Source organism: Sphaerodactylus townsendi, linkage group LG07 (genome assembly GCF_021028975.2).
Source record: "Sphaerodactylus townsendi isolate TG3544 linkage group LG07, MPM_Stown_v2.3, whole genome shotgun sequence".
Taxonomy (NCBI): Eukaryota; Metazoa; Chordata; class Lepidosauria; order Squamata; family Sphaerodactylidae; genus Sphaerodactylus; species Sphaerodactylus townsendi.
In genome coordinates, this window is record NC_059431.1 from 67,756,718 (window position 1) to 67,777,662 (window position 20,945).

At 40.3% G+C, this 20,945-nt stretch overlaps 1 protein-coding gene across 2 annotated transcripts in view; it reads right to left on the bottom strand.

Moving 5' to 3' along the window:
* LRRC2 (leucine rich repeat containing 2) overlaps positions 1-20,945 on the bottom strand; it is a 91,904-nt gene that overhangs the window by 52,105 nt on the left and 18,854 nt on the right. For both annotated transcript variants that reach the window (XM_048502712.1, XM_048502713.1), the window contains exons 3-4: positions 8,210-8,417; positions 5,502-5,658 (exon numbers count right to left, since the gene is read on the bottom strand). In XM_048502712.1, coding sequence (XP_048358669.1) covers positions 5,502-5,658; positions 8,210-8,417 — 365 coding nt within the window. The remainder of the gene's footprint in view (positions 1-5,501; positions 5,659-8,209; positions 8,418-20,945) is intronic.

The following is a 20,945-nucleotide window of genomic DNA, read 5'->3' on the forward strand; positions in this document are numbered from 1 at the left end:
GGTGGAGTGGGAAACTAGAAATGGCAAAATGCACAGGTTCAATGTAGCTAAATGTAAAGTGATGCACATAGGGGCAAAAAATCCAAACTTCACATACACGCTACAGGGGTCAGTGCTATCAGTCACAGACCAGGAAAGGGATTTAGGCGTCTTAGTTGATAGTTCCATGGGAATGTCAACTCAATACATGGCAGCTGTAAAAAAGGCAAACTCTATGCTGGGGATAATTAGGAAAGGAGTTGATAATAAAACTGCAAGGATTGTCATGCCCTTATATAAAGCAGTGGTGCGACCGCACTTGGAGTACTGTGTTCAGTTCTGGTCGCCACATCTCAAAAAGGATATCGAGAGATAGAAAAAGTGCAGAGAAGGGCAACGAGGATGATTGAAGGATTGGAGCACCTTCCTTATGAGGAGAGGCTGCAGCGTTTGGGACTCTTTAGTTTGGAGAGGAGACGTCTGAGGGGGGATATGATTGAAGTCTATAAAATTATGCATGGGGTAGAAAATGTTGACAGAGCGACATTTTTCTCTCTTTCTCACAATACTAGAACCAGGGGGCATTCATTGAAAATGCTGGGGGGAAGAATTAGGACTAATAAAAGGAAACACTTCTTCACGCAACGTGTGATTGGTGTTTGGAATATGCTGCCACAGGAGGTGGTGATGGCCACTAACCTGGATAGGTTTAAAAAGGGCTTGGACAGATTTATGGAGGAGAAGTCAATCTATGGAGGAGAAGTCAATCTATGGCTACCAATCTTGATCCTCCTTGATTTCAGATTGCAAATGCCTTAGCAGACCATCCTGCAGGGTCACTCAAACCTTTCAGTTTGAGTGAAGCCCACCACGTGCCTATAGGTTTGTCTTGTACCAGAAAGTTCCCTGGTGCTTAAAAAATATAAGCCCTCCCCTGGCATCACTTTCTTATTCATATAGTAAGATCCCTAATTGGTACTTGTCTAGCTGGCCATGAAATAGACAGGATTGTGAAATGTGAATAACTTTAGCCTTCTGACTAGTTACCCATTTTTATCTCCAGGACCTCACAACTGTTATTGATGCCAACATGCATTATAATCACTGACTCCTCCACCTCCCCCACAGTGGCAATCAGTCTATCTAGACAGTTCATGGTGTCTGCAAATTTCACACTAACCAAGCAAGTCACTATCAAGTTAAAATATCCATCATAGACCCTACTCTCTATATTCCTAATCACTTACTATCCTACTACCAAAAGCCTACCTCCCTTCAACCCCAGGCGGTGTCTTCGGTAAGAGGAAAAAGTGGTTCATTATACAAAGGAGTTCCATCTAAGAGATAATTTCACTTCTCAGTCTTGTAAGGGTTATTGAAAGGTGTTAAAGGTAAGAAAGGGTCCTTACTAAAACAGGCAACTTACTTTTCCATTTCTCATCATTTTGCCTGTTTGCCCAGTGATGGCCTTAAGTAAAAGCTTTCAAAGTACCCTTTCTGTGTTGATGCTTTTCCCCCACCTGTGCTTTGGCTATCTTGGACTGCAGCCAATAGAAATATAATGCAGGCCCTAATTGAGAGTTACACATGTCCTGTGATTTTGCAGTTAATAATGCCATGTAAAATATCATCCATGCAAATTCAGCATCAGCAATTCTAATGGTAAAAGGGATTTCTAAAACACCAGCTGTGTCCAGAGTGTTTCCACATTTGTGGCTTGCCAGTATGCAAATCATCAAACTTCTCCAGCAAATGCACTTATTTGCCTGGCAACAGACAGTTCATCATACCAATTTCTCTTAGCCAAAGTCTCCAAAACATCTAGAGATGACTGTGATTTATGTAACTAACTGTTTCTTCCTCGTTTGCATGGCAAATGATAGCTCAAGAAGTCCTGACACTTTTCAAACTTAAAATGATTGTGGGGTGGACTGGCAATGTAACTACAGGGAAAGTTCCGGGTGGGCCACAACCCTAGAGTACCATTAGTGGCCAGAAATAAAGCACAACCAAGCCCTGGCAACTCTGCCAAAGAATCAGGGACTACTTTTCTCAGTCTCAGATCCTTCATCAGCAATACTGCTTGGTGTCACCTCAGCAATTGTCTGCTCCTGTACTCTGCCAGTTTGGGGAGGATGCAGTGATCACTTGATCACTTCTCACTTCCAGATCCAGATACATGCCCTCCCCCCCCCCACATACACACAAACACCTGTGCAGATAATGTACTTTATAGCAAACAAGGAAATTTTAGATTCAAGTCTCTTCCAAATTAATTATTTTTATTCTAATCTCCACTGCCACCTTGTGGTTTGATTAAACCAATTAAACATGTTGATCTTTTTCATCCCAAGGACTGAGACAGCAAGAAAACAGCTGTTTGTTTTACATTCATAAATTATACTTATGACTTGTTCATGATTTTCTAATGTATGTAGCTGCCTGATTGACCATAAAATACATTTTTATTTGAGCTGGAAAGATTGTATATAAAATGTAGCATACATAAATAAATAAGTTATGTCCATTAGTGATATTATAACAGCTAGAAAAATTTAACTTGACATCAAGTTAACTTAAACCAGTTAAAGTTAACTGAGCCCTTCGGGGGTAGGGCGGTTTATCAAATCGAATAAACAAACAAACAAACAAACAAACAAACAAACAAACAAACAAACAAACCAGTAAAAGAAAGTGAAAGTAAAAATATCTCTTTCTAAGATCTAACTATTTAAAAATGCCCACCATGTACAAAAACAATATCGAGTTTTTATTCTTCACTTTTCATCCCATCTTAAATTAATGAATTGGACTTGTTCACTGGATCATCTGCCAATTACAAAGCTATTCTAGTATAGTCCTATGCAGAGTTATTCTGTAGGGCCAAACTTCATTACACTTACATTGTGATTACTGTGGGGATCTTGCAGCAGGACACAGCTGCAGAGCTCCTATGGACATTCACCCTGGAAGAGCTGCAGGGCCTGGAAACAGCCCTGGAAGGCATTATTTGTCCCCATCTGGAAGCAGCATATGCTGATTTAGATGAGGGGATTAGATGAGTGTAACTGAAACTGTCAATCGAAACTGTGTTACTTCTGGCACAAAGAACTTCTACTGACATAAGATGATTTTTGCCTACTGGATGTATTTAGTCAGCTTCCTATAGTTTCCCAGATGAATCAGAGAGCATGAAGCAGAGGCAGAGTGAGGGGAAACTCCGCCCAGGACGCATGTGCACCCTGCGCACTTATTGCAGTGTCCCCCGCCCCACCCCGGAACACCCCGTCACGTCCTCTCTGCAACCTGGCCATGCCTTCACCACGGCTCCACTCGGGGCATCGCACCCCACCCCACCCCATTGGTGCTATGTCTCTGGCATGAAGACGTACATAACTGAAGTAGCAAAACTGTTGTGTATTCATTCAAATTTCTTCAAATACACCAAAGTTGGGGGGGGGGGAGCTCTGCAAAGGCAAGGCAGAATCAACTGTTCACATTTCTGATTAGCTAGAAAGGTGATGTCTTGAAACTAGGTGATGTCTTGAAACTTAGAAGACTCCTCCAACTGTTTTAAAATGGTTTTTTTCCTAAGTATATTCATACCCGTAATTTTCCATGAAAGGGAATGCTCGAAAAAGCATACAAGTACTTAAAGATGGGATGAGAATGCATTTTCACAGGTTTTACTGCTATACTCAACTGTGGTAAAGAATTGCAGTGAGACTAAACAGACAGCCTAGTTTGAATACTCAATGACCACACAATGCTAAGGACCTCTATTCAGTGCTCAAGTGGGACTTATTATCAAGTCAGTGTGCAAAGGACTGCAGCTTATGATATGTCTCCATGCATACATCCAATTGACATCGTAACTGTCAGTGTAATGCATGCTCAAATTCCTAAGCACATCCCACTACTCATTCAAATGTGAGGGCAGAGGAAAGAAACAAATCTGGATAATTATTTGGATACTGAAACTCTAAGGATTTTTCTTCTTTATTTTCTCCTTCTTTAATGTTCCCTTTTTTTTCTTGCTCTGCCATGTGAGCCTGATAACATTGATAAACAAATCCCAACTTCTACTCCTTTGCACATTCTCCACTATATTCAAAGCAATTGTTTACACAAAATTACTATTTGTTTTTGTTTAGGTGTCAATTAAGGATCATGTAACAAGAAAAAGGATGTAACATCAGCAGGCTGAACTACAGAACAGTGCTGGAAGTATCCTCAAGGCCCTAACAATATGTAATGTTTTCCTGGTCTCCTCTCTGAGTCCCTGGCAATCAGACAAGGTTTAAGAGTTCTGTGCTCAAAACTCATGGTGGCCAGTTCAGATTAGGCTTCTCCCTGTGCCTCTTGTGCCTCTCCCTGTGCCTTTTTCTCAACCTGAAATAACCCCAAGAGAAGCTAGTTGACCTGTTGGGAAAATGACATGTTCTGATGGCCTGCTCACAAGTTTCCACATTATGGCAAACAGAGCCCCAAACCAACCATGGCCATTCAGTGAATCTGGAAACTCCTAAAAAGAGATAATGTTTCATACAATAATGTCTTGATTTCAAAACATTGCCAAATGTAGCAAAGTATGGATTGGGGAGTCCATTGAAAACAATACTCTTTCAGATATATGAAATCCATATTCAGAAGCCAATGTAGATACCATTCATCCATATTGCATTATTTTCAGTGGAAAGAGCCAGCGTGGTGTAGTGGTTAAGAGCAGGTGTACTCTACTTGGAGAACCGGGTTTGATTCCCCGCTCTGCCACTTGAGCTGTGGAGTGTTACCTGGGGAACCAGATTAGCTTGTGCACTCCAACACATGCCAGCTGGGTGACCTTGGGCTAGTCACAGTTCTTTGGGGCTCTCTCAACCCCACCCACCTCACAGGTGTTTGTTTGTGGGAGGTAGGGAAGGGAAAGGAGATTGTCAGCCCCTTTGAGTCTCCTTACAGGAGGGGATATCAATCCAAACTACTACTACTACTACTACTACTACTACTACTACTACTACTACTACTACTACTACTACTACTACTACTACTACTACTACTCCTTTTCCTCTTCTTCTTTAATTTGTGCATTCCTATCCACATTCTGATCCACATAGTCAACTACATGGGATAAGATGATATGAACCCGGACCCCTTGCCAACAGAGATGCATCTCGTATTCCTCTGAATATCTAGTAGTGATCAGCTACAAACCCCTTCGCAACTCCCGCATATCACTGGTAATGCACTTTCACTGACCTACAGCTATCTCACATCTAGATTTTCCTGAACACACAAGAGTATCTAGTTGCAAATTATCTCTATTGAGCAATTAATGACCATATATATACCAGTATGTAGAAAAAATTACAAAAATTGGGATTTGAGCTCCTCACAGGAAAATTGCCACATATAACACACACACATTTTGACACATCTACCTTGGAAACTTTGTGTGGAAAGACAGGGTGAAGCATAAGCAAACATGATAATATATAATAGTTTAAAACTGTAAAAAAACATACCAATTTCAACAGGCAGATCTGTAATCTGGTTACTGGATAATTGCAGTATTCTCAGCTCCTGAAACAAGGCAATGTAAGCTGGAATGGTTGCGATCTTGGTATTGTTTACATGCCATTCTTTTAGATGTGTCTGTTCCTTCAGTGAATCTGGAAACTCCTAAAAAGAGATAATGTTTCATTCAATAATGTCTTGTTTTCAAAACACTGGCAAATGAACTTTGTCAACATTTTTGGACAACCAAATGCAGTGAAAATATATTTTAATATCCCATGGTCTCACAGGCCTCCGTGATTTACTTTACAAAACAGAATTGAAATGACTTGGTATACAACCAAAGCTAACATGCTATTTCTAGAAACTGCTAACACAAAATTCATGGTAAAAAATTTTTTTAAAGAAATACGAAGAAAAAACAAAAAATCTTGTTAAAGGACACTGGAAAAGGTATTATAAATGGCTTTTCACACTAGCGCTTACTGCTATGCACAGATGGCTATGCTTTGCCTGAAATACAAGATATGTGCAATTTTAGTGTTTGCTTCACAAACCAATTTATGGAAGGAACTGAAATTTACACAGGTTTCATTTTGTCTTTGATCTCTGATTCCCTCATGATCCTTAGTAATTTTCAGCCACAGTACAGAAGGCAGCAGCAAGCAGATAAATTGCTTCGAAAAATAGTACTAGAATATTCCAATCTTCATCTTTAACAATAATGGGAAACAATAGGGAAGCCCTTTCCCCCATTTTTACAGTATACAGGGAAAATCTTTTGTCTGCACATTTTAAATACCGTAGGTTGATTCTTTACACACACACAAAAAAACCCATTCATAAATACAAGTACTACTTGAACTTAAATATTATTACATACAATATGTGTTGTGCTTAACAACTGACTGTATATTAAAACAAATAATCCCTGTCAGATAGATTACAGATGAAAAGAAGGAAACAGTAAAGAAAAAGGATACATAAAGGAAGAAAAGAAATTAAGAATCAGAAATTTGAGAGAAGTAGGTTTTCAAATATTTAAATAATACTAAGAAAGAAGGTACACAGATATTATAAATTGCTGAGTTCAAGAAAAAACTAGGAATAGTAATAAGAGAGAAAAGGCCACACAAAGAAAAATAATTAATTAGAGATTTAGCAAATGGGAAAAAATCAGTATACTAAAGAGAACAGAATTCAAATCAACAGAAATAGGACAATACAGGTATGATGGGGAGCTCAAAATCAGAAGTTTGAACATAATACGGAAGTGTGATAAAAAGAGAACCTTTTGCAAAATGCGGTGCACAGGAAACGAAACAACCAGTACAATTAAAAATGGAAGAAAAAAAATATGCCAGACCCGAAGAGAGAGAGAAGGCTCAAGGAGGAGAGAGTTACAGGAGTCAGCATGAAAAAAAAATGATATAAACCTGTTTTATTGCAGTAGACTGAAACAAAAAGAGAGAACATTAACTATATTTAGAACTGTCATATTTGGGTGGGGCTTGAATAATGGAGAAAAGGAGAAAGAGCAGTCAAAGTTGACACCTTGGTACTGCACAGGAGAAGACGACAAAATAGTAACTACCTAAAATTAATAGAAAGGAAATAAGTTTAAGGCATCCAATACGCTCATCTCTAATAGAAAGCCTTCTGTAAGGCCATTTTTTTCACATTATCTGAAGAATGACTCCTCCTTGCATTTCTAAATATCTTTGGAAGCTCTCTTGCTACTACTATCGTTCTAGTTTCCAGAAGCAATGATGTTGTTCAGTTCCATATCGGCTGTTTGGTACAGATTGGGAGCTACTGAGAAGTAGCGTTTTGTTCCACTTCCACACAGCTTCATAGTACATCTATGTGCTTCTCAGCTTTTCAGCATTCTCCAAGATCTGAGCAGATAGGGGAATTCAAATTGTACCTGAGTCCTGCCATCAGGGTTTCCATTTTCACGGCCCTGGTTCTTTGCAGGGGCCATCAGGAAGCTTTTAAAGATTTTTTTTTAAAAAAAAGGTTGTTGCAAAACACTTTATTGGTGTAATAACAATCCATCGGCTAGATCCTCTGAATTCTCACCTTTCTTTTTTATTCATTAAAAAATCACTACCCCTTTTAATTGTAGAGATATAAAGAAAAAGACATTCCTCAGCAACAAAAAGAACTTGGGCAGGTACATTATAGTGATCTAGAAACTTCCAGTTAAACATTCACATCAGTGATGCAGGGTGAAATGGCAGTAGTGGTGGGCTTGGGCAGGGAAAAGACAGGTGACCTGCCATGAGGAAGCCTTCTGATACCGTACTTAATCAGCAGCCACAGCAGCCACAGCAGCAATGAGAAAGTCTGGGATTGCTATGTGGAAAAACTTGCTGACGTGGAAATAAGCCAGAGCACAGACTTATTGCATATGACCCTGAGATACTGAGTGACATGGGAAGAAATCGCATTGAAGAGGTTATGTGGAAAAGACTATTGGAAATTCTCTGAACCTCATGTTCATGATGAATAGCACAGTCTGCCAGATAGAGGAAAATCATTTATCCACCAAGGGGGTACAGCAGATCAGGACATTCCACCATCAGAAGAAGTTACAGAAAACCAAGTCAGTAAAAGCATCAGGTTACAACCTCTGCTTTTAGAGCAACCCAATGATAGAATGGCTCCACCAAATATTTCACCCATCCAAATGTTATACTTGTTGGAAACTTACCGTCCAGTTCTCCCCTGAAAGTTGAAAAATAAATCGGTTTCTTTCTTTCTCTGTTTCATTCAACAAGGCAATCTTCTTAAAAAGTAGTGAGTTCTGTTCAATCTTATCCAAAATGTTGTTGGTTTCTATGAAACCATTCTTCAGATATACAGCTTGTGGAATGCCTTTCCTTCTGCAGTCTAGCATTATGTCCCATTCTTGCTTTATCCTAAAACAGTGCAAAGGAAATTATTTCTCTCTTTTAAAGAACTGTAACAAAATAATATTCTAATGAAGAGTTCATTGTGCATCCCAATGAGCTTGCATTAGTTCTGCCTATATACAAGATAACCGGATGTGATTATCTCACAAACCAGAAGGGGAAAAGTTATTGGTTTAGAAAATATGGAAATGCACATTGACTAATCAAGTGACCAGGCACCCACCAAAACCCACTGTGCTGCACAGTTATATGTGTACTATTTAGTTCCATCTTTTTCCAGGGAAGGGGATTCTCCTTGTCCTTGAATTGTTTTCTGTTGCTATTTCAGCGACAGAATTAAAGAACTATCTGTGACTGAGCACCTCAGCTGACCATACAAAGGTCGATTGCTTGCTCATTTTTTGAATTTCTGATGGAAAGGGAGCAGACTGCCCCTTAAGATGGCATTTGATAGCCACTTAGGCACCTGAGATTTGCTTGAAATAGTAGGCTGAAGCTACAAGAACAGCCCACCTCACTTTTCAAATAATGTCTCTTTAGTTACAGCAAAGTATGTGTATGTGAGAGAGAAAGCAACTAAAACAGAGGAACAGAAGGGAATGCTACTCCAGCACCCAGATGGTCTTCCTAGCATATTGTTTGACACTGAGTATACATGAAAAACTTTAAGTCTGTTAATATGGTATTCCTTTCTGAAAATGATTTTGCAAATGATGTTGCAAATGTGGACCAGGAAAGACCACAAAGGTAACAGGGAATTCACATGAGCAAGACAGTGGTCATAAGGAGAGATTATCCAGACATTACCAGCTACAAAATGTCACACTAATATCACTGAACAAAAATAGACCCAGGAGAGTCTGACACACATTTTCTCTGTGAGCCTTAAATAAGCTAGTGTCCTTACAAAAGTTAGCTGCTTCTGAAAAGAGACAGCAAGAGGCAAAATGCAAGGAAAAACTCAAAAGAAACTCCATAATATGAAGAGGAATGCCATACAAAATCTAACAAAAATGAAAATAAATAAATCTCACTTGGAAGGTCAGAAAACACAACAGTTTGGATTTAGACAAGGTTATAACTTAATTTAAGAGCAGCAGAGTTGAACTCTTGGCCTACTATTATACAACCAGTAGGAAAATAGTCTACCTCCTAAAGACTGCCAAACAAGCAATCCTAATAGCATTAGAATGTAGCTGCCTGATCCATAGGTAGGTTGCCAGTGTCCAGTTTTGAACTGGACAGTTCTGTACTTGCCCTTTGTGTCCAGCAAATAAACTGAAAAACTACTGGACATAGAAATGTCTGGTATTTTCTAAGTAAGCCAGCAACCTTAGCAGCCAAGCTCCATACATGTGCACTTTCTTTCCTCTGTAGCTTGATAAAGCTTTGACTAAGTCCGCGGCTCAGCAGGGAGAAAAGCTTGAGAGGATGGCAGAATTTGCAGAGGAGAATCACCAGACACTAGAAGAGCCATTCCCATTAGGGAGATAGGAAGGTAGAAAGATTCTTTCCCATTCCCTTCAGTACCAGGAATCTTCAAAAAAGGAGACAAACTAGTCAAACTGATGTAAAACTCACAAGTTGCACGCTCTTGTTTTTTGAGAAATTTGAGTCTGGTCCGCTACAGGATAGACAACCATGTTCCCTTTACCAGGAAACTTATTTCATCCAAGGTCCTCACTCACTTCCCCTTTCATTATTGGCATTTTATTACTGTAGTTGTCCCTTCCACATCGCAACTTTCCCAATCGCAGTTCCAGTGTATCGGTGTACTCTAAATTGGGAATTTTGACAACATAACCATTTAATAAAATAAAATGAACAGCTGCAAAAAAAAGACATTCCCATCTATTTAAAACAGGGGTAGGGAACCTTTAACATTCAAAGAGCCACTTGGACCCGTTTTCCATGGGAAAAGAAAACACTTGGAGCCGCAAATAATTTTTGACATTTAAAATAAAGATAACACTATATATATTGGGTTTTTTAACCTTTTACTCCACTCATTCTGAGAAGCGCATGGATGTGCCCGCCCTGCTGCCTGCAGGGCGGGCAAGGATGGGGGCTGGCGGCTCAGCTCATGGAGCCACAGTGCAAGGGCAGAAGAGCCGCATGTGGCTCTCGAGCCGCAGGTTCCCTATCCCTGATTTAAAACATAAAGTTTTGCCCAAATGCCAAAACATCCACATTGATGTGCTGACATCAGCTTGTTACTAGCAATGTCATTATGTCATCAGTAGTGTGGTGTAGCCAGCGTGGTATACTGGTTAAGAGCAGGTGGATTCTAACCTGGAGAACCGGGTTTGATTCCCCACTTCTTTATGTGAGTGGCAGAGGCTTATCTGGTGAACCAGATGTGTTTCCACACTCCTACATTCCTGCTGGGTGCCCTTGGGCTAGTCACAGTTCCTCAGAACTCTCTCAGCCCCATCTACCTCACAAGGTGTCTTGCTAGAAATATATATATATAACCAGCCTGCTATATGTATCCACTGTCATCTGTATCCACTGTATCCACTGTCATATGTATCCACTGTCATCTGTGCATTCTTTCCTTGATATTTACTTTATGGCTTCTCACACTTTGTAGACAACTAGGCTTCCCCTAGTACTCCTGTCCCATGGGAACTGTGTAACATCCATTATCTCATAGGGCCAATTATTATACAGGTTAGCAGGGATGTAGAACACAGTCCTAAATCTGTTGTTTTTGCTATTTCCCTGGGACTGTAGAAGAGACACATACTGAAGAATCTAACAGGACAAATTCATGCCTAATAGGATGCATTCACCTTTATAACTCATAGGCTGTAAAGGCCTGATCCAGATAAACTTTTTAAATATATGAATGATGAACCCATCCTATCAATTTTTGTGGAGTTCCAAGGGCATGCATCTTTCTCAGAACTGTGCTCAGAGAGGCAGTCATTAACATACAAGATGCACATGCATTATTTATACAATGCAGAGATACCAGTATGTATATATCACTGCAGCAAATGCAGACTTGGTGCTAGGTTATGCTCCTTTCCCCTGCATTCCTGACTCCCAGAAAATGATTAAATCTACTGTGCATTATCTGATAGCATACCTGCAGATATAAAACCACAGTGCATTGCAGAAGAACATATTAAAGTTTAGAGACACTGAAACAAGAACATGTGTGTGAAAGAAGGTAAACAAAAGCAAACTGAGAGATCCTGGTAATGGTGTTACATATTTGTATCACAGCCAATCAAAAATACTAGCATTTTGTGCTAATCATATTTCATCAATGCTTTAAAAAGTAGCTTTTATCTTACTCTCCTGCTGATCATCCCAGTCTCTCCTCATATATGCAGCAAGTTGATTTATGCTTGCCTGCAGACACTCATGGATCCAATTGGATTCCAGAATGCTCTGCGGGACCCAGTGCTTCCCAGCAACTGATTGGATGACCTGATGGCCTAGTCAGCTCTCTGAAGCCATCAATGAGATCGCACCCCAACATTCTCTGCATTCCCATTCCTAGCTGGTTTTGTGGTATTCCCTGAAGCTGAGGAGGAAGAAATGAGAACTCAGACTGCTAGAGCAAATGTGGCAGAAGACTCGGGACAAAATAGTAAGAATTTCTTATAGAATGCTTATGAAAGTCTATGGTGGTGAAATCCCCGAAGAAAGAACACTTTGCAGTGAATATCGTGTGTACTCGAATCCAGCACAATTGTTTAGGGTGATTTGGCAATTTTTGGCCTTGTCAGACAGGCCCCCAAATAATAGAGATTTGGCCCTTAGCTGTGACAATTTGGTGAGCTTTTTTGAAGATAAAGTCTTATCACTCCACCAGGATCCTCCAGCCACACTTGATTTGGCAGTATTCTGGAGGCCTCTTGCCCATCTTCTAGTCTTATATTGGACCACCTCAGTAGACTCTCCCAGGATGGTGTGGACTGAGTCCTCATAGCTATGAAGCCTACCAGGTGCCTCTTGGATCCATGCCCATCCAGGCTGATGAAAACTAGTGGGGATCCCTTTGGAGAATACTATAAATCTATCCATAAATATTTATTTATTTATTTATTTATTTATTTTTTAAACTTTTATACCGCCCCATCTATCCATAAATTCTCCAAGATCCCCTTGGAGAATACTATAAATCTATCCATAAATTCTGGGATTTTCCCAGAGGGGTTGATGTGGTGAGACCACTCTAAAAAAATGCATTGTTGAATTCTCATGATCTGTCCAGTGTTGAATATTTTGTTCCTGGGCAAGATAATTGAAAGAGCAGTTATGGAGCAGTTCCAGAGGTTTCTGGATGAGATATCTGAATGAGATCCTTTCCAGTCCAATTTCTGTGCTGGCCATGGGGTGGAAATAGCTCTGACCATCCTCACAGATGATCTCTGGAGACACCTGGACCAAGGTGGTGCTGCTGATTTAATCAGATCTGTCAGTGGAATTTGACTTGATTGATTATAACATCCTAGCCAACATCCTAGCCAGCATGGGGATTCAAAGGACAGCCTTGCAATGGCTGCACTCATTTCTCCAGGGCTGGGGACAGAGAATAGCACTCATTGGTGGGCTGAGTCCCACAGAGGTTATTCTCTTACCAAGTTTGTTTAACATCTTTATGTGACCTCTTGCTGAGTTAATCCGGAGATTTGGATTGTTGACACCCAGTTACATCTGTTGGTGGAGGATTATCCAAGAGCTGCCCCAAAGGTTTTAGCCAGTTGTCTGGTGGCTGTGGTGGGATGGATGAAAGAGAGATGACTAAAGTTGAATCCAGTGAAGGCAGAGGTCATGTGGCTGGATTGACACAGGTTGGGTGGGGAGTGCTAGCTGCTAAACCTAGGTGTTGAACTGCTATAAACTGTGACAACTGTCAAGAGTCTGGATGTGCTTCTCTATATGGATGCCCAGGTAGTACACATGACTCATATGGCCTTTTTCCTTTTACACCAGACAAAGCAATTGACACCCTAGCTTTCCCACCCTACTGATCTTGCCACTATGATCCACTATGATCTAAAGCAACCTTTAGATTAGGCTACTGAAATTCATTCTATGTAGGGCTACTTTTGGTCCTGCTCTGGAAACTCCAGCTCATCCAGAATGTAGCAGTGAGGGTCCTTATGGACAGCCTGTGGCAGGCACACATCCAACCAATGCTCTACCAGCTGCACTGAATTCAGGTGAAGTACCACATCAGATTCAATGTTCTTATATTAAGTACAAAGCCCTAAGCAGTCTGCCTGTGAGACCATCTTTCCTGGTACATTCCTCAAAGATTGCTTTGATCTGTGAACAGTAATTTACTAATGGTCCCTGGCCCAGTGGTGGGATCCAAAAATTTTAATAACAGGTTCCGATGGCTGTGGGATTCAAACAGTGGCACCGCTGCACACACGCACCTCCAGTCCCTATTGGGCAGGGAGGTTGCTTTAGTAACCCCCTTCTCAGCACTCAGAAAAAATTAGTAACCACTTCTAGAGAAGTGGTGAGAACTGGTTGGATCCCACCTCTGCCCTGGCCCAAAGGAAGTTCAGCTAGTCTCAACCAGGCCTGGGAGGCCAAAGAGGCTTAAAGCTAAAGGTAGTCAGTTTCCTAAGCAAGCACTAGGTCATAGAGTGACACCACCTCATGCCATTTACTAGGCAGGCAATGGTTATAGGGTGGTTTGCAATTGCCATCCCTAGTCATCTACACTTTATCCCCAGCAAGCTGGGTACTCATTTTACTGAACTTGAAAGGATGTCAACCTCGAGCCCGGTACCTGAAACCAACTTTCATTGGAATCGAACTCAGGTTGTAAGCAGAGTTTTGACTGCAGTACTGCAGCTTACCACTCTTCCCCACAGGGCTATTCCATAGAGGCTTCAGAGGCTTCAGTAGGAACATATATTTCTTCAATCAATGAATGTCACATTAATGTTATTGTGACTGTTCTGTGGGATTTGACTGTACCAGTATTGTGGAGACATACATTATGCAGCTAACAGCAAACCATCTTTACTCATCTCTTTATTTGAAAACCCAATAGGGTTGCAATAAGTTGTCTATGACCTGACAGCACTTTCTGCCATTGCTGAACAATATTTATGATATCAGTAGAATGTGAACACTGCCTATTCTACATTATGAACTAAAAATGCTATGCTACTACAAAGATGTTTTCCACATTTAAAAATGTTATCCCACTTGTTCTGAACATACACATACAACTACTATTGCTTCACCCTTTTAGTCCCTACCCTGCCAATCTGGGAACATTTCAGGAATATTTTTTAAAAAACCATCCCTGCTGGACTCTCAATCTGCAAAAAACCTAGTGATTTGAACACTCGGTGGGTTACAAAAATGCAACCAGCAGCCTGATTGTCCGCTAGTTGCATAGAAACAATACTACTGGTGCTACGCTGGACTTAGTCAGTATAAAATAGAGATGCATTTGGTCACTTGGAAAGCCCAATTTATCTCTGAATAAAGGTATTGTGCACTTAAGATCAGATAGTCTAATCATCTGAAGCCACTGGGGCATCATCACTAACAAAATGAATCGATAAAGCCTTCCCAGCCTAGAAAAGTAGCATCCAAATCAATTTCTTTCCATTTTATTCAATACATTCTTCTAATTCTCACCCAAGCATGGAAAACCCAAAGCTTGTGCATGGAATATTGATGTGCATGATTAACTCTGGAGATGGATTAGTAATTTGTATGCTACAAGTCAGTGCACAGATTCTCATGGTCCAAACCAGGGTTCATTGCAACCTTCTAGTTAGTCAGTGTTGATAAATGAAGTTGTTGCTTTCTCTTCATGAATGTTCCAGCAGTTATGGATAGATTACATTAATAGTCAAGTAACAATTTATCATTTGCACCCATCTGGCAAACATATGCACAGATTATTACTTGACTATTACATATATGAAGAAAGACTCTGCCTCAGTATCCTTAATTCTATTGGCAACTGTTTGCCCAAACAAGTCTTATGCATGGTTCCCTTCCCATACCCAATGGCTGGGCTTACATAGCCATTAAAATGGAAAACTCCCATTGAATGAACCATGCTATCACCTTAGACTGAACACATTAAAATGGTTCAAATGTAAGAGTTTGATGTTCCTTGAGTGATCCCTGTGCAAACAGGCTGTTTTTATGCAGATCAAACAATTTATGCTGCAATCCTGGAAAACACTCAGGGAGTTCATTATCCACTGTGCTTGCATATCTTAAAGGTATGCCATGCAAGCCAGAGATATGGCAGAGTAACAATACCAAAACCCTGCACCAGAGCACAACCAGCACAATCACCAGCACAGCTAAGCCAGTCATCTGCCAGACCTTTGAGAATAAAGAATCTATGGGACACGTGGGTGCAGAAAGATAATTGTAGCAGGCAGACTCCACATCTTCAGATAAGTGAGCAGAATGGGAAATGGGAAGTCTGGTGGGATGGCACTGTGCACTGGTCTGGTCCTAATGCCCAGTGTAGTCCCCAAAGGGGGTGGGGACTAGAAGCATAGGGTACATGGCATAGGTCTGAAGGCATAGTATGCATGGCCTGTTCAGTGCACCCACACCTCTTTTCATGTGTGTGGCCATTGGCAGGAAGTGGTTAGAGACCAGTTGTCAACAGAGGGATGCCAAGGCCTGGGTTCGGACTTAAGACAGGCTTGTGATGGTTCAGGTAATGGCTACTAGACACCTCAAGCAGTCGATGCTTTTACTGGGGTCACGAGTAGGCACAATCAAGGGCCTGTTCTCCAACATGGTGGCAGTGATACGTGGTCTGGTAGCAGCACCCACCCCTTCAGCCTCCCTCCTGCTTCACCAATGACCACAGCAGGGATCTCCAAAAGTGTGTTCCAGAGCCAGCCTTACAACAATAGCTGTAATGGGAGGCACCCCTGCTGCTCATTACCAGGCACACATTGCTTGCATGGTTTCCATGGGGTGATAGTCAGAAAGATAATTCTTGGGGTAGTGGGGCCTTTGTCCCCCATTTTACTACTTCCATTTGATTTGGAGAAGAAAGGACTGTGGCCATATCCTAGCACAGATGGGCCTGTCCCTCTCAGCCAGTGTGGTGTAGTGGTTAGGAGCAGTGGACTCTAATCTGGAGAACCAGGGTTGATTTCCCTCATTTTCACATAAGGTTTTCTGGATAACCTTGGACTAGTCACAGAACTCTCTCAGTCCCACCTACCTAGTATGGTGTCTTTTGTCAGGAGAGGAAGGGAAGGAGTTTCTAAGCCATTTTGAGACTCCTTATGGTTGAGAAAAGTAGGGTTTAAATGCAAACTACTACTACTCCCCTCATGTGTCCTGGGGCCACATCTCCATGGCTTTCTGTCATGGCTGCACCACCATGCTCCTCTGATGTCTTGTGTGTCCAATGGTAAAGTTGCTGAAGCATTTGCCTGATCCCCAAACTCTGTAGTTTCCCTTTAGGAAACACACTAGTAGCACCGCTGCTGCACAGGTGTCCAACTACTTCCATCACTGCTGTCCTTGTGATTGTGCTCCAAGTCACAAATGCAAAATGGTTTAAATCTGGTTGTGAGGAGAGCACAAGTAATGGCAAACTATAGTTTACCCTAAAGAAGTCAATTCTGGTTACATCAACTTGAAGGTTTTTCTCCATCTTGGCTTCTAAACTGTAGGCAGGGTTTTTGTCTTATTCTTTTGGCCCTCCACTTTTCAGCCTTTCTGTATTATTGGTATATATTGGTTAAATAAGATTTGGTATAATCTTTCAAAAAAAACCCACGAAAGAATACAGTCCATGTACATTGCCAAGACAATTGGCTCTGAATGTATTTTTAAGGTCCCATCCATATTAGCACTGTTTTACTTGCCAAATTCATGTGGCAGCTGTTTCCCCTGAAAACCATTGGTACCAGAAGAAGGGGGGTAAAAAACTTCAGTAATTACTATTGTTTGTAGTGCAAGAACACAGCATCAATCACAAATATGGGTTCATGACAAAAGACCACTTTGATGGAGAACAGGAATGGTTCTCAAATAGTTATTTTTAGCAACTTCTATTCAAACCATATGAGAAATAAATATCCCATGTTATGTTACCCAAAATCATTATAATCAGATGACAAGAAATAATTTTACTCACTTGACAGAATGCACTGGAACTACTTATACACTGAATTGTTAATTTATCCCCCTTTCAACTTTTCCCCTTTTTGGTTGATATGAACTGTGCTGCATTCAATTCAAGTATATATAATTTCACATAAGTATATATAATTATAGTTAGTGCTGGAACAATTTTAACATAACTGCAGCTATTACCAGTCTAAAGAACGGTTACTTTCATTAACATTGTCAAATGCTTTCCCCACCATGTCCTGGTTTCCACATTACCAAACAAGAAACACAAATTGGATACAGTGTAGCAACAATGCTGCATAAAAGAAGTGTGCCTTAGCCAGAAAGAAGATATGTGAGTAGCTACTTCTTTTTACCCGTAATAACATACCAGCAAGATTTGTCTAAAAATCTGATTTAGATTGACCAAAAACATGACCATACTGCATATCAAGTTCTTGTGGTTACTGACTAACTGAGTTTACTTTTGGGGTTTGCAGCCTGATTTAGAACTCACTGATTTGAGGGTGGTCCACGGTATCCATAACACTGTCTTCCAATTCCACATTCCAAAGGAATCTACTTATTTCCTGTCAGCTTTCTGCACTGTCCAGCTTTCACACCCTTGGTTTTGGTTGCCAGTGACACGTCCTTACACTTAAGAATCTTTTTTATCTTCTTAATGGCTGCCCTTCTATATCTCAATCTCCCTTTGATTTCTTGGTTGCAGTCTCCTTTTTGGTTAATGATGGACCCAAAGTATAGAAAGTCTTGAAGAACTTCAATTTCCTAAATGTCAGCCTTAATGTTGTATAATTCCCCAGCAATCATTACTTTTGTCTTCATGATGTTCAGCTATAGCTCTACATTGGCACTTTCTGCTTTAATGGTAGTTACAACAAAATATATCCATACATAATTTCTGTCAATATTTCTCTGTCACAAGTTGGTTGCTTACATAAACAAATGGCTTTTCAAACTCCAGATTAAGCCACTGCAGCATCTGCAAAATACAAACTGATATACCATGTCTGCTAAGTACAAACTAGTAAAAACATGCTCCCAAATGATACCAAAATAGATGAAATTTTCTGTAGCAGACCCTAAAGTGGGCAAACTAGAACAATAAAAAAACTTGATTAATTCCAATTCCGCAACATATATTAAATTGAAAGTTGGACTGGTCAAATCCTGGGGAATTTCCAGCTCATTACCCTTATGTGCTTATTTAATTATTAATCTTGATACATCAAATTATCATTAGCTCTGCTAGTGGGGAACAGTCTCACCTGTGCTGACTGGATCTTAAGATTCTATATTAAGTTGTGCTAACTATACTATAACAGTTTTGTAAACATCTCTTGCATAGCTCTCACAATCCCATTTTTTAAAAAATGCAGTTCTTACAATTAGAATATGTATTATAATTAAAAGACCACTTCAAATAACTGGCAAATGGGCTTTAAGGCATAAGACTGTGTGCTAAAATAAATTTGACAAACTATTAAATGCCACAAAAAGATTATTGTGTTGACTATATGCCTGCTCCTCTGAAACTTGAGAAAAATGTGCAAGGTCAACTATACTGTTCAGAACTGGAAGACAGTCAACATTTAAATGAATCTGGAGTGAAGAGGAGTCAGGAAGTTGCCAGCCAGCTACACTAATGTTGTCTAGGCCAGGGATCTGCAACCTGCAGCTCTCCAGATGTTCATGGACTACAATTACCATCAGCCCCTGCCAGCATGGCCAATTGGCCATGCTGGCAGGGGCTGATGGGAATTGTAGTCCATGAACATCTGGAGAGCTGCAGATTGCAGACCCCCGGTCTAGGCAAATTGCTTGAAAACATATTCAGCTAAAATAACATATTATGACCTCAGCCTTGAGCAGCCAGCCACATACATAAAAGTAGAAGCAGCTCAAGACATCCAAGTATCTGGTGATGCAGTCTTCAGAAAAACCAAGGTACAAGTCCTTTTTTTTTACTGTCAAGTCACAGCTGACTTATGGTGACTCAGTAGGGTTTTCAAGGCAAGAGACTGTTCAAAGGTGGTTTGTCATTACTTCTGAGTAGTAATGACAAATACTCTGGTATGACAAATACTCTGGAATACTCTGGTATTCCGGTTGATGTCCCATCCAAATATGAATGAGGGCCAACTCTGCCTAGTTTCCAAGATCTAACAAGATTGTGCAAGCCATAGAAATCCAGGTCAGATCATAAGCCCTATACCAACGTTTATTTAGAACCCAGCATCCCCTTAAACAAAAGACCACCTACAAAGTCTCCTGCTCCATCTCCCTAGAGATATCAAGAATAACACAAAGAAAATAAACTGCAGTTCTTTACGCAAAAAACTGGCCTCCTTAAGGATCTTGATTCTTGAAGAAAGAGCAACCCCTGGGGTGTACAGTAGGACCACCATGGATAAATTGGTTACATTGGCTCCAGGAGTCACATAAGTGATGAGTTGCCTGTTTCTTGGCAACTGCCTAGTTCATTAGTTGGGCTACTCTTGCTGTCACCCCTTGATTATGTTTGAGTGAATTGAGGCAGAGCACTTGTGGGATTGGTCATGCTAAAAATGGAAAATATGTGGGACAAAAAGTTTCACTGTAGAATAATCAGTAGTATTTTTTCCAAGGGTCTGTATTAGGATCAGTGCTTTTTTTTAAAAAAAAAGTCTAGAATCAGGAACCAACATTAAAATAGATAGAGGTGCAATTCTAAGTAGCTCCACCCACACCCAATGGCAATGAGGCTACCACTTTCAGTCTATCATTACAGATTACTGCAATGTTCCAAAAGCAGAAAACAAAACCTAGAAACATGTTCAGGCAAAAACTGAATCTATTTAATGGTGTGTATATGCAATCTTTTGATTAAAACAAAATAAAACTGAAATTCAAATTTCTAAATATGTTGTTCTTTTTTGTTAACCTAACACAAGTCAAAGGTGAAACACTAACAACCTGGATGTTTAAAAAGTTAAAGATGGTAATAAATACATTGGCAACTAATTAAAATAACTATATAGGTTGGAACTATCCAGAAGGCAGGCAAGCGTGTGAAGGACACCAAAGATTTTAGAATAATGAAGGTCTGAAGAGGCTTCTACTATGGTTTCTCCAGACTGGTTGAATTGGCAATGAATTGGAAAATTAGGATCAGTATAAGAAAACATAAAGCAATGAACATTGAGACAACCCCCCCCCCCCACAACTCAATTTCAAGTGTATTCTGATGTGAATTGACGTAGCTATAAATATCCAGGAAAGATCTTGCAGTCGAGGTGGATAATTCAATGAAAATAGCAGCTTAGTGTACAGCAGCAGGGAAAAAATCCATGTTAGGGATTATGAGAAAAAGGATTGAAAATAAAAACAGCAAGCATCAAAATTCTGTGGTGTGGAGACATTTAAAATACCTCT